Source organism: Caretta caretta, chromosome 24 (genome assembly GCF_965140235.1).
Source record: "Caretta caretta isolate rCarCar2 chromosome 24, rCarCar1.hap1, whole genome shotgun sequence".
NCBI classification, from domain to species: domain Eukaryota; kingdom Metazoa; phylum Chordata; order Testudines; family Cheloniidae; genus Caretta; species Caretta caretta.
The window spans coordinates 19,499,746-19,512,830 of NC_134229.1; the positions used below are offsets into that span (position 1 = coordinate 19,499,746).

General features: G+C 67.1%; 1 protein-coding gene across 2 annotated transcripts; it reads left to right on the forward strand.

Moving 5' to 3' along the window:
• The first annotated feature begins 709 nt into the window (after positions 1–709).
• Positions 710–10,236, forward strand: BCL3 (BCL3 transcription coactivator). 2 transcript variants are annotated; one of them, XM_048828147.2, is made up of 9 exons: positions 711–1,779; positions 2,238–2,421; positions 5,091–5,199; positions 6,466–6,667; positions 7,150–7,238; positions 7,551–7,628; positions 7,855–8,022; positions 8,313–8,433; positions 8,957–10,236. In XM_048828147.2, exons 1-9 carry the CDS (start codon positions 1,341–1,343, stop codon positions 9,436–9,438), a joined length of 1,872 nt encoding a protein of 623 aa, XP_048684104.1. In that variant the 5' UTR covers positions 711–1,340; the 3' UTR covers positions 9,439–10,236. The 2 variants fall into 2 exon arrangements, with proteins under 2 accessions (XP_048684105.1, XP_048684104.1); XM_048828148.2 differs by lacking the exon at positions 7,551–7,628 and having other exon boundaries at positions 710–1,779.
• Positions 10,237–13,085: the final 2,849 nt, after the last annotated feature.

The following is a 13,085-nucleotide window of genomic DNA, read 5'->3' on the forward strand; positions in this document are numbered from 1 at the left end:
GGAGAAGGTGGGGGGAGAGCGGACTGAGACGCATCCACCCACAGCTCCCTGGGGGTCCACACAGTGACTCTGGATTCACCCGGGGCTGACTCAGACCTGCCCCTGCCCCGGCATCTACCCTGGGAGCTCGTGTTCCCGACCCTGCCGCCTCCCTGCCCCCTTGCCATGGCCCCAGGGGGAGACTCCTCCCCACAGCTTCCCAGGGAGCCGTGAGACCCCCTGGCTCCCGGCATTGCTGGGGCTGGTCCATTGGGGGCCCCACAAACTAATCAGTGGGGCCCCTTTGAGCAGCTGGGCCCTTATCCATTGTTTCGTCTGCTTACGCCTGGCGCGGGCTCTGGCTCCGGCTCCCGCTCCCTGCTGCCCTAAGCCGGACCCCCGGCCCCGACCATGCGCTTAGGGGTTGGAGGGGCCAGGGCCGGGGCCGGGGCCGGAGGGGCGCACTCTGCAGGGGTGCCAGGGAGCCCTGCACTGAGAGCTCCGGAGGGGCATGGGGCGGCCTGGTGCGCCCCGCAGTCCCCTTCACTGACAGCCCACATCTCTCCGTACCAGGGGCGGGGGTGGAAGGGGTTAACCGGTCGCCCCGCCCTGGGACCGCCCCACTCCCCGCCCCTCCCTCCTCCGCCGAGCCCGGGGCGTTCCCTGCCGCTCCCCCCCCTTTCCTGGGCGTTTCCGGTGGGGAGGGGAGAGTCCGGGAAAGCGGGCGGTGCGCCCAGGGCGCTGTGCCAAGTGTGCGCCCAGGGCGCACCGGGGCTCCCCTGCTGCCGCTCCTGGGGGCGGGCGCGGGGCGGGGGCCATAATTCTCCACCCCAAGCCTGGGGTAAGAGGCGGCTCTGAAAGTCCCTAGCGTTCAGCTGAGCGGCCGGGGAAGTCCCGGTGGCCCTTCCTCTACCCGGCTGCCTGCTGCAGCCGCCCTGGCTTCAGTCGGGGGCTGTGGGCACCCACGGGGCAGCCAGGCCGCCCCCTCCCTGCGCGCCCGCTCCCTGGAGGTGCCCCGGGCTGCAGGGGGCACCTGCGGAGGAAATGAGATTGCAAAAGGGCAGAGCCGGGTTTGGCTGGTGACCCCTCCCCCACTCGGGGGGCAAAGGACCCGGGAGACCGAGCCGGGTTTGGCTGGTGACCCCTCCCCCACCCTGGGGGCAAAGGACCTAGGAGACCGAGCGGGGTTTGCCTGGTAACCCCCCTGCACCCCCACCCCGGGGGCAAAGGACCCAGGAGACCGAGAGGGGTTTGTTTGGTGACCCCTTCCCCCTGGGGGGGGCAAAGAATCCAGGAGACCGAGTCGGGTTTGGTTAGCGCCCCTCCCCCCCTCGGGGGCAAAGGACCCCGGAGCCTGAGGAATGGCGGAGGAGATGCCCGTGGACCTGAGGACGTGGCGGAAGGGGGACACCCCCGGGTGCCAAGGGAGAGGGATTCCCCGTCCCAAAGACCCCGGGGGGCAGCGGGCTCCTCAGGGCAGCGGGGCATTCCCTTCACCCTGGCACGGCGCGGCGGGGGGCCCAAGGACTCCTCCCCCGCACCCCGGGGCGCCGATCCCGGGGCCCCCCGACGAGGGGGGCAGGAAAGCGGAGACCTCGCTGCCCCTACGCAAACGCCGCTACGCAGTGCAGGAGCCGGGCTGGGAGCGGCCGGGGCCCCCAGCCGGGAAGGTGCCCAAGACGGAGAGCGATGGGGGGCAGGAGGGCGTCTCCGGGGCGCAGCGCTCCCCCTTCTGCAACGGCTACTGCCCCCCCTACGTGGCTGTGGACTACACCCGCCTGCCAGCTCCCTATCTCATAGGTGGGTGACCCCCTGCTCCCCATCGCCCCCGCGGGGGACCCCCGGTTCCTTCCTTTCCCCGCAGACACCCAGGGCCTCCCCAGATGCTGGTGGGTGGCCAGGAGAGGTGCCACGGGCTGGAGATCCTCCCCCGCCCGGACGGCCGGGGTCCCGGGAAATGGGAGTGGGGACGGCGGAGGAGAGTCTGTGCCCTTGGCCTCAGGGGCCGGGTGAGGATTTCAGTAAAGCGATTGCTTAAGAGTTGCTCGCACGTTGCACTGGCCCCAGAGTCCTGGGTTCCTTGCGGGAGTGGTTATGTGGGAGACCCCAAGAAGTGCTGGGCCCGGATTCCTGGGTCCCTAGGGACGAGTTATTGGGGGACCCCAGGAAGTGCTGGCCCTGGACTTCTGCGCCCCTTGCGATGTATAAGGGGGAATCCCTTATTTCGCTCATGCATCCCCATTCTTCTCCCCCACCAGGTCTGACCGGACCCTTCCTGGTCCCGGAGCGGGCCCCCTTCTTCCACCCCGTGGCCCCCCACCCCCTGCTGCCGGCCCCCCTGCTGGGGCGCCCCGCCACTCCCTACCCCCTTCTCTGCCCCCTGCAGACCCAGCTGGCTGCTGACATTGCCACGGCGATCAAGCAGGACGAGGATGGAGACACGTAAGTGAGTGGGGGGGCGAGGGGGAAATGGGGGGAAATGGGGGGGGCGTTTAATAGCCCTGGGCCCCAAGCACGGACATGGCGGCAAGTGGCCCATCTGCGAGCCCATACAGAGCGAGACAGCCCGGCTGGGAAGGGGAATCCCCGGCCCATCTGTGTAGCGCCCCCCCCCGTCCCACCCCCTGCCTACGTTTTCTTCCTGCGTAATGGTCCCGTGGCTCAAACTTCTTACTGGAAGGGGAGGGGGATAGATTTCCTCCCCGGCTTCCTCTTCCTCCACCCTACATGGCCCCTCCCTGTGCCTGGCTGGCACTGCTGTGGGGAAGCTCGCAGCACTGGGTTCCCAGCTGGGCAGTGACAGGGCACTGTCATGGGGGGAAGTTCGCAGTGCTGGGTTCCCGGCTGGGCAGTGACAGGGCACTGTCATGGGGGGAAGCTCGCAGCGCTGGGTGCCTGGCTGGGCAGTGACAGGGCAGTGTTATGGGGGGAAGCTTGCAGCACTGGGTTCCCTGTTTGGCAGTGACAGGGCACTCTTGCAGGGGAAGCTCGCAGCACTGGGTTCCCTGTTGGGCAGTGACAGGGCACTGTCATGGAGGGAAGCTCGCAGCACTGGGTTCCCGGCTGGGCAGTGACAGGGCACTGTCATGGGGGGAAGCTCACAGTGCTGGGTTCCCTGTTGGTCAGTGACAGGGCACTGTCATGGGGGGAAGCTCGCAGCGCTGGGTTCCCTGTTGGTCAGTGACAGGGCACTGTCATGGGGGGAAGCTCGCAGCGCTGGGTTCCCTGTTGGTCAGTGACAGGGCACTGTCATGGGGGGAAGCTCGCAGCGCTGGGTTCCCTGTTGGTCAGTGACAGGGCACTGTCATGGGGGGAAGCTCGCAGCTCTGGGTTCCCGGTTGGGCAGTGACAGGGCACTGTCATGGGGGGAAGCTCGCAGCGCTGGGTTCCCGGCTGGGCAGTGACAGGGCACTGTCATGGGGGGAAGCTTGCAGCACTGGGTTCCCTGTTTGGCAGTGACAGGGCACTCTTGCAGGGGAAGCTCGCAGCACTGGGTTCCCGGCTGGGCAGTGACAGGGCACTGTCATGGGGGGAAGCTCACAGCGCTGGGTTCCCTGTTGGTCAGTGACAGGGCACTGTCATGGGGGGAAGCTCGCAGCGCTGGGTTCCCTGTTGGTCAGTGACAGGGCACTGTCATGGGGGGAAGCTCGCAGCTCTGTGTTCCCGGTTGGGCAGTGACAGGGCACTGTCATGGGGGGAAGCTCGCAGTGCTGGGTTCCCGGCTGGGCAGTGACAGGGCACTGTCATGGGGGGAAGCTCGCAGTGCTGGGTTCCCGGCTGGGCAGTGACAGGGCACTGTCATGGGGGGAAGCTCGCAGCTCTGGGTTCCCGGTTGGGCAGTGACAGGGCACTGTCATGGGGGGAAGCTCGCAGCTCTGGGTTCCCGGTTGGGCAGTGACAGGGCACTGTCATGGGGGGAAGCTCGCAGCGCTGGGTTCCCGGCTGGGCAGTGACAGGGCACTGTCATGGGGGGAAGCTCGCAGCTCTGGGTTCCCGGTTGGGCAGTGACAGGGCACTGTCATGGGGGGAAGCTCGCAGCTCTGGGTTCCCGGTTGGGCAGTGACAGGGCACTGTCATGGGGGGAAGCTCGCAGCTCTGGGTTCCCGGCTGGGCAGTGACAGGGCACTGTCATGGGGGAAGCTCGCAGCGCTGGGTTCCCGGCTGGGCAGTGACAGGGCACTGTCATGGGGGGAAGCTCGCAGCGCTGGGTTCCCGGCTGGGCAGTGACAGGGCACTGTCATGGGGGGAAGCTCGCAGCGCTGCAGCCTCCCAAGCCTGAGCTGCCAGTGGATATCGAAAGCGGCCTGTTTGAGACAGGAAGTGGAGGTCAGCGGACGGCTGGGAGCTCTTACTGGAAGCCCGGAGTCGAGGACACCCCCCCCCACCGGGTCCCGCTGATAAGAGGTTTCCTTTTATCGTAATTCAATGCTGGAGCGATTCTCTGAAATCACCTGTGTCCTTGGGGGGGGGGGGCAGGGGAGTGGGGACCCCAGAGCAGGGAGCAGAGGGAGGGGTGAGCTGGGGTGACAGGGCTCTCGGGAGCAGGACCTGGGAGGAAGGGGGAGAGCGGTGTGGCCAAATTCTGGGCATTGTGGGGTGTACCCAAGGAGATGGGCTGAGGGAGCCAAGGGGCAGTGGGGAGGGTGGGGTGGAAGATGGGGGGGCCTCAGACCCAGTGGGGACAATGCGGGGAAGGAGGGGGACCTCGCTAACATTGCAACGCTTGTTGTAAACAGCACCAGGGTCGCTAATAGATTTGAAGGGGCCAGCCTGTCTGCAGGGGAGTTGTGGCGCCACGGGGTGGGGCTGGGGACTCCAATGACATTGTTGCACCACTGTTCTAGCTGGCATCTGCCCAGGGGTTGCTAGGGAGCTGTTGGTGAAGAGGAGCTCTCTTGGGGTTTAAAGGGGGCCCTGCCCACAGTAGTGAGCACCGAGCTGGGATGAGGCTGGGGATTCCAGTGACACTGTTGCAACTGCTGTTCTAGCCAGAACCTACCTGGGGAATTTCTGTGGCTGGGGGAGGGGAGAGGAACTTTCTGTGGAGCAGGGGGACCCTGCAGAGGTTCTACCCCCACCCCAGTGATTGTCTCTCCTCCCCCTGCCCACAGGGCTCTGCACATCGCTGTGGCCCAGGGGAACCTGCCCGTGGCCCAGCGGCTGGTCAGCCTCTTCCTACAGGGTCAGCGGGACCTGGACATCTACAACCACCTGCGGCAGGTCAGTCCGGGGGGCCTGGGGGTCCCAGGGCAGGATGGGGGGGCTGGGCTGTGATGCCAGACCGGTCCCTGGCAGCTGGCTATCGGGGGAGGGGTGCGATGCCAACCTGCCCCTATCAGGTGGCGCCAGGCTGACGGGGGCGGCGGGGGGGGGAACCCGGGCACGACGTTCCCAGAACCCACGTGCCCAGCCCCGCCCAGACGGGACTTTCCCCGACAACTTCCTCCCCGGTTGCCTGGGCGACGCCCCAGGGTCAGAGCCTGAGTCACGGGGGAGGGGACGCAGACAGACGGACGGACAAACATGCACCCCTGGAACCTGGAGCGCTGATGGGACGCCAAGCAGGACGCGGGCAAACCCGGCAGGGCTCGCCCCTCTCCCTCTGGCTCCCTGCAGCACCCGCATCCCCAGAGCCCTGGGGCACGCTGCATTGCACACTCACTGTGCACTGCTGAGACACACACTTGGACACTCACTCCCTGCAGCACCCGTATTCCCAGAGCCCGGCACACTCATGCACCAGGGCACGCTGCATGCCACACTCACCGTGCACTGGTGGGACACACATGCTGTGACCCATGCTCAGACACCCTCGCTCCCCGCAACAAGCGTGTTCACAGACTTCCACGGGCATTGCACACTCCCACTGCGATGGCCCCATGCGCCGGTCACACTCACACACACTCGCTGCGGTGCACATGCCTGCTCTCAGAGAGCCATGACTTGCTGGGATGTGCTCGCTCACTCACGCATCATGGCACCTGTGCACACTCTTACACACTCAGCCCCCCCCACCTTCCCCGGTTCCCCAGCCCCACCCTATGGACAGGTGCCCCTCACTCCCAACCCACTGCCCCCAGCTCCCCCAGCCCTGGGCTCCTCCCAGCTCTGCTTGGGTCCTGGGGGGGGTCTCTAAGCTGGGGGCAGCCTCCCCCAGTCCTGTGTTGTGCGCCCCATTTCCCGTAAACCAGCACCTGAACCAGCTCCAGCCCCTTCTCAGAAGCGTCTGCGTCAACGCGGCTGGTGCTGGGGGCTGCGGTTAGCACCGTCGAGACCGGGCAGCTTCCTCTGGTTACAGGGTGTGCACCAGCCGCTCACAACTGGCGTGTCTCGGTGCTGCGAGCTTTGCTGTGGCAATGCCCTGCCTGTGCCCCCAGCTGGGAACCCCCTGGTGCTGCGAGCTTCCTTGTGTGTGCCCCAGCTGGGACCCCCTGCCAGGCATTGCGAGCTTCCCTGCAGCAGTGCCTTGTGCCTCTCCCCCCTCAGACCCCCTTGCACCTGGCAGTGATCACCACCCAGCCGTCCCTAGTGAAGCTGCTGCTCTCACACGGGGCTTCCCCGATGGCACTGGACCGGCACGGCCAGACGTCGGTGCACCTGGCCTGCGAGCACGGCAGCCCCCGGTGCTTGCGTGAGCTGCTGGAGTGGGGCAGCGACCGGCCGGAGCTGGAGGCCCGAAACTACGAGGGTGAGCAGGGCAGGAGGGGTGGGGGGACAGACTGGGGTCGGGAGGGGGTGCGCTAGGGAGCTTGTGGTTTTGAGAATTTTTCCAAACAGCTGAGAACTGGAACCAGGATCTCTGGAAAAGCCCAAAGGTTCCCCCCCAGCCAGGTCAGCACCCGCCTGTCCCTCCCCCTTGTGCTCTCTCACCACCCCCGTCCCGTTCTCTCCCCCAACCAGGCCAGCCCCCCGTCCCTCCCCCTTGTGCCTCTCTCACCCCCCTCCCGTCCCGTTCTCTCCCCCAACCAGGCCAGCCCCCCGTCCCTCCCCCTTGTGCCTCTCTCACCCCCCTCCCGTCCCGTTCTCTCCCCCAACCAGGCCAGCCCCCTCCCCCTCCCCCTTGTGCCTCTCTCACCCCCCCGTCCCGTTCTTTCCCCCAGCCAGGCCAGCCCCCCGTCTCTCCCCCTTGTGCCTCTCTCTCACCCCCCCATCCCGTTCTCTCCCCCCCAGGTCTCACCCCCCTGCATGTGTCTGTGGCCACCTCGAACCGGGACACCGTTCTGCTGCTTCTGGAGCATGGGGCGGACATAGACGCTGTGGTGAGTATGGGGGGTGCCTACCCCCACACAGACATGGCGCACGGGGGGCTGGGTACGGGGGAGCCCATCCCCTCTAACCCTCCCCCCCACACACATGGGGGGCTGGGTATGGGGCAGCCCATCCCCTCCAACTGCCCCCCCACACACACAAGCGGAGCTGGGTACAGCGGGGGGAAGGGGATGCAGAGCTGGGAGAGAACTGTGCAAACTGAGGGGGAATTTCCAGATGCAGGGGGTTGTGTGTATGTGTGACCGGGGGGGGGGGGGCTGTCTGTACCTGAGGGGTCTGACCCTGCTGTGCACCCCACACAGGACATCAAGAGCGGCCGCTCCCCCTTGCTCCATGCGGTGGAGAACAACAGCCTGGACATGGTGGAGCTGTTGATACAAGTGAGGGCCCGGCCCCCTCCCACCCCACCTGCTCCCTCTCCCTCCCTTCAGCTCCCCCAAATGTCCCCTTGCCCCTGCCAGGTTCCTGTCACTGCCCCCCCAAACCCTGCTCCCTCCCAGCCTCCTCCCCTGGTGCCCTGCCCTCCCCTGGACAGGACGCTCTGGGCAGGGGGCCGTTGTCTGTCCCATCTCACCCCCCCGTCTCTTCTCTTCCCTGCCCTGGCAGAATGGGGCAAGTGTGAACGCACAGTCGTACGCGGGGTGCACGGCGCTGCACGTGGCCAGTGGGCGGGGGCTGCTGGATGCCCTGCGGCTGCTGGTGCGGAACGGGGCCGACTGCGGGATCAAGAACTATCACAATGACACGGCGCTCATGGTGGCCAAGAACCGGCGGGTGAGTGGGGGGAGCTTGGGGGGAGCAGGGGGCTGGGGAAGGTTGGCAGGAGGATACGTGGGGGAGGCTGCACAAACGCCCCTGGGGGGTTATGGGGAAGGAGAGGCGGAGGGAGGCTTGGAGGGAGAGTGGGGACCATGGGAATGCGGAAGCAGGGATGGGGGAGGGGCCACTGCTGGCATGTGGGGATGGGGGGGGTTAGGGGATCTGGGGGGGGTTAGGGGATCTGGGGTGGGTCTGGGGGGGGCTCCCAGCAGGACAGTGTAACACCCTCCATCCCTCATTCCCAGGTGATCGACATCCTGAGGGGAAAGGCCTCCCGGCCTCCCCCAGCCCCCGATGGCACCCGGGATGGGGCCTCCCCGACACCCAGTTCAGCCAGCTCCCCGGGCGCCCGCCTGACCCCCAACGGTGAGTACTGCCCCCCAGTGCCCCTGGCGCCCACCTGACTCCCAGCAGTAACACCCCACTGGACCCCCTAGCCCATGTGCCCACCCCCCAGAGCTCCTGGAGCCCCCTGGGGAGTGCCCTGTCTGAAGGTCATGCTCTGGTCCACGTGCCCATGACCCCTGGAACCAGCCCCATGGGGAGATGCACCAACCCCCTTGCAGCTGCAGGCTCCTTGGGGAGGGCAGAGAGTTTCCCAGGGGGCAGTGGGAGGGTCCAGAGGTTCAGGGGGGGGGGTTGGGATCCTTGGGGGGGTAGATCCCAGGTTCCCCTTTGGGGGGGGGCCCATGGGGCTATGAGGCTGGAGACAGCCACAGACACATGCAGAGGAGTGAGACCTAAGGGGAGAGAACAGGACGGGGGGGCGGGGGTGAGAGAGAGGCACAAAGGGTAGGGCTGGGGGGGGATGCTGACCTGGCTGGGGGAGAGAACGACACAAGTGGGAGGGATGGGGCTGATCCCTGATATCCCCTTTCTCTCCCCCCAGGTCTGCCCAGCGCCTCCCCTGGCTCCCCGCCTTCTGCCCTGAGCCCTCCCCACACCCCAGGAGCCTGCAGAACTGCCCCAACCAATCAGAGACCAGAAACTGCTGAGCCAGCCAATGGGGCATCAACCACTGGCCCTCTCCATGGGGTGAAGCTGGAGGGAAATATGACCCCACCCACCCGCTCTGCCACTGCCCCCCAGCCCTTTCTGCGATTGGCCGAAAGCCTGCTGGAGCCTGCCCTCCATGGTGCCATCTACCCAATTGCGTCTCCCGGCCAGGACACCTCAACCAATCACCTCTCGCTGCTGCCGGGCGCCTTTCACCCGCCCATTGTCCCGCTAGCCCAGGGGCTGCCACCCAATCGGATTCACCCGAGAGGTGCCGGGCTGGACCAATCACGGACTCCACGTGGGGCAGGGAGCCCCCCCGCCGGTGCGGCCGAGGGGCAGTGGCCCCGCAGCAGGGACAGCGGGGGCAGCTGACAGTGGAGTCCTGGGGGCTGCTGCCCCTCCCAACCCAGGGACCCCAGGGGCCTCTAGCCCTGGGGATGTAGCGCTGGGGTCACCATCTCCGAGAGAACCCTGCGTCTCCGTGCACGGACCCCGTCTGTTCCTGAGGGACCCAGGCATCCGGGCCTCCTAGTGGGACCCTCGCTGCCAGTGACAGCTGCCTACTCCCCTACAGGACCCAGGAGTCCGGGAGACTCCATGGAGGGGAACCCATATGCTCCTATGGGGCCCACGTCCCAGCCTGGGTGAAGCCCTGAAGAGAGGGCTGTCTGACAGTCCCCCTTGCATTCGCCTTCCCATGCCTGGGGTGCTGGGGGGGGCAGTGTGTCCTCTCTCTGCCTTCCCCTCCCCTGGGAGCCCTGCCAGGACCCCTGCCCCACAACTCAGGCAGCCCCTGGGGAGGTCGCTGCGAAAGCCCAGGGTGGAGTTGGCGGAACAAGCGGGTGGGGGGGGGGGGGGGACACTGGGGGCGGGAATTGGCTGCACTGAGACTGGACTTGCAGGGGCCCTCTATGCCCCACCCCCCCAAAGGCTGCTGGGAGCCAGGCCAAGCCCTCACCCCCCCCATTCACTAGCATTAACCCTTCTGCTCCCAGGCTGCCCCCTCGGTGCTCTCCTGGATGCAGAAGCAGGTGGGCAGTGGGAACCTGCTCACCCCACCTCAGAGTTGCTGCCAGTCACTGATACTTGAATCTCCTTTTGGGGGGGGTTATGGGGGTAACTTATGGGGGGTCTTTTCTAAGCCGCTAATAAAATATTTTTTGTACTTTTTATGCTGAGACTGAAAGAGACTTGGGGGCACTATGGGGGTGTGTGGGCTGTGAGGCTGATGGGGGGGGGGGCCTGTGGGGCTGGAGGGGCCCATGGGGCTATGAGGCTGGAGACAGCCACAGACACATGCAGAGGAGTGAGACCTAAGGGGAGAGAACAGGACGGGGGGGGCGGGGGTGAGAGAGAGGCACAAAGGGTAGGGCTGGGGGGGGATGCTGACCTGGCTGGGGGAGAGAACGGGACGGGGGGTGAGAGAGAGACACAAGTGGGAGGGATGGGGGCGTGCTATAGGGTTGGATGGGCCTGTGGGGCTGATGAGGGGGTGCTATGGGCCTGTGGGGTTCATGGGAGGGTGCTATGGGGCTGGATGGGCCTGTCGGGCTGATGGAGGGGTGCTATGGGCCTGTGGGACTGATGGGGGGGGTGCTATGGGGCTGGATGGGCCTGTGGGGCTGACGATGGGACGCTATGGGGCTGGATGGGCCTGTGGAGCTGATGATGGGATGCTATGGGGCTGGATGGGCCTGTGGGGCTGATGGGGGGTGCTATGGGCCTGTGGGGCTGATGATGGGACGCTAAGGGGCTGGATGGGCCTGTGTGGCTGATGGGGGCCGCTATGGGGCTGGATGGGCCTGTGGGGCTGATGGGGGGTGCTATGGGCCTGTGAGGCTGGTGATGGGATGCTATGGGGCTGGATGGGCCTGTGGGGCTGGATGGGGGGTACTATGGGCCTGTGAGGCTGATGGGGGGCGCTATGGGGCCAGATGGGCCTGTGTGGCTGATGGGGGGCGCTATGGGGCTGGATGGGCCTGTGGGGTAATGGGGGGCGCTATGGGCCTGTGGGGCTGATGATGGGATGCTATGGGGCTGGATGGGCCTGTGGGGCTGATGGGGGGTGCTATGGGCCTGTGGGGCTGATGATGGGACGCTAAGGGGCTGGATGGGCCTGTGGGGCTGATGGGGGCCGCTATGGGGCTGGATGGGCCTGTGGGGCTGATGGGGGGTGCTATGGGCCTGTGGGGCTGATGATGGGACGCTAAGGGGCTGGATGGGCCTGTGTGACTGATGGGGGCCGCTATGGGGCTGGATGGGCCTGTGGGGCTGATGGGGGGTGCTATGGGCCTGTGAGGCTGATGGGGGGCGCTATGGGGCCAGATGGGCCTGTGTGGCTGATGGGGGGCGCTATGGGGCTGGATGGGCCTGTGGGGTAATGGGGGGCGCTATGGGCCTGTGGGGCTGATGATGGGATGCTATGGGGCTGGGTGGGCCTGTGGGGCTGATGGGGGGCGCTATGGGCCTGTGGGGCTGATGATGGGATGCTATGGGGCTGGATGGGCCTGTGGGGCTGATGGGGGGTACTATGGGCCTGTGAGGCTGATGGGGGGCGCTATGGGGCTGGATGGGCCTGTGGGGCTGATGGGGGGTGCTATGGGCCTGTGGGGCTGATGATGGGATGCTATGGGGCTGGATGGGCCTGTGGGGCTGATGGGGGGTACTATGGGCCTGTGAGGCTGATGGGGGGCGCTAAGGGGCTGGATGGGCCTGTGGGGCTGATGGGGGGCGCTATGGGGCTGGATGGGCCTGTGGGGCTGATGGGGGGCGCTATGGGCCTGTGGGGCTGATGGGGGGCGCTAAGGGGCTGGATGGGCCTGTGGGGCTGATGGGGGGCGCTATGGGGCTGGATGCGCCTCTGGGGGTGTTACAATTGTTCCCTGGAGGATCATCCAGGCAGCGGCGCCACCTGGTGGCCGAAGGTAGAATTGCAGGCGGGTTCCAGCCGCGCCCCTGGGCAGGGGCAGGTGAGGCCACAGGTGAGTCAGCGGCACCTGGATTTACAGGTAGGTTCAGGCCCGGGGCGGGTTCCCGGCTGCTCCTGATCCCCCCTCCCCGGCCAGGAAATCACCCAGAGAGCTGCAGAGAGTGCGACAGAACTGACAGCCGGTGCCCCTCACTCCTGCCCACAGCCCCCTGGCCGCCCAGCCCTGGGCTCCCCCCCTCAGCTCTGCCGGTGCCCCTCACTCCCGACCTGCAGCCCCCTGGCCGCCCAGTGCCCCTCACTCCCGACCTGCAGCCCCCTGGCCGCCGAGTCCTGGGCTCCCCCCCTTAGCTCTGCCGGTGCCCCTCACTCCTGCCCACAGCCCCCTGTTAGCCCAGCTCTGGGCTCCCCCCCTCAGCTCTGCCGGTGCCCCTCACTCCCGACCTGCAGCCCCCTGGCCGCCCAGTGCCCCTCGCTCCCGACCTGCAGCCCCCTGGCCGCCCAGTGCCCCTCGCTCCCGACCTGCAGCCCCCTGGCCGCCGAGTCCTGCGCTCCCCACCTCAGCTCTGCCGGTGCCCCTCACTCCTGACCCACAGCCCCCTGTTAGCCCAGCTCTGGGCTCCCCCCCTCAGCTCTGCCGGTGCCCCTCACTCCCGACCTGCAGCCCCCTGGCCGCCGAGTCCTGGGCTCCCCCCCTTAGCTCTGCCGGTGCCCCTCACTCCCGACCTGCAGCCCCCTGGCCGCCCAGTGCCCCTCACTCCCGACCCACAGCCCCCTGTTAGCCCAGCCCTGGGTTCCCTCCCCCCTCTCTCCCCCAGCTCTGCCGATGCCCCTCACTCCTGACTCAAAGCCCCCGCTAGCCCAGCACTGGGTTCCCTCCCCTCCCCACCCCAGCTCTGCCGGTGCCCCTCACTCCTGGATCCAAAGACCCCAGAGCTGCAGGTTCACACTTGCTCTGACAGGTGCGCAGTGTGTAAAAAACCCCCCCAAACTCCCTCCCCTCTCCTCAGCGGGGGGGGGAGGGGAGTGACCTGTCCGGATGTGGGGGCGGGGGGGGCTCAAGGCTTTGCCTGTGGCCCTCTTGTGAAGCTGC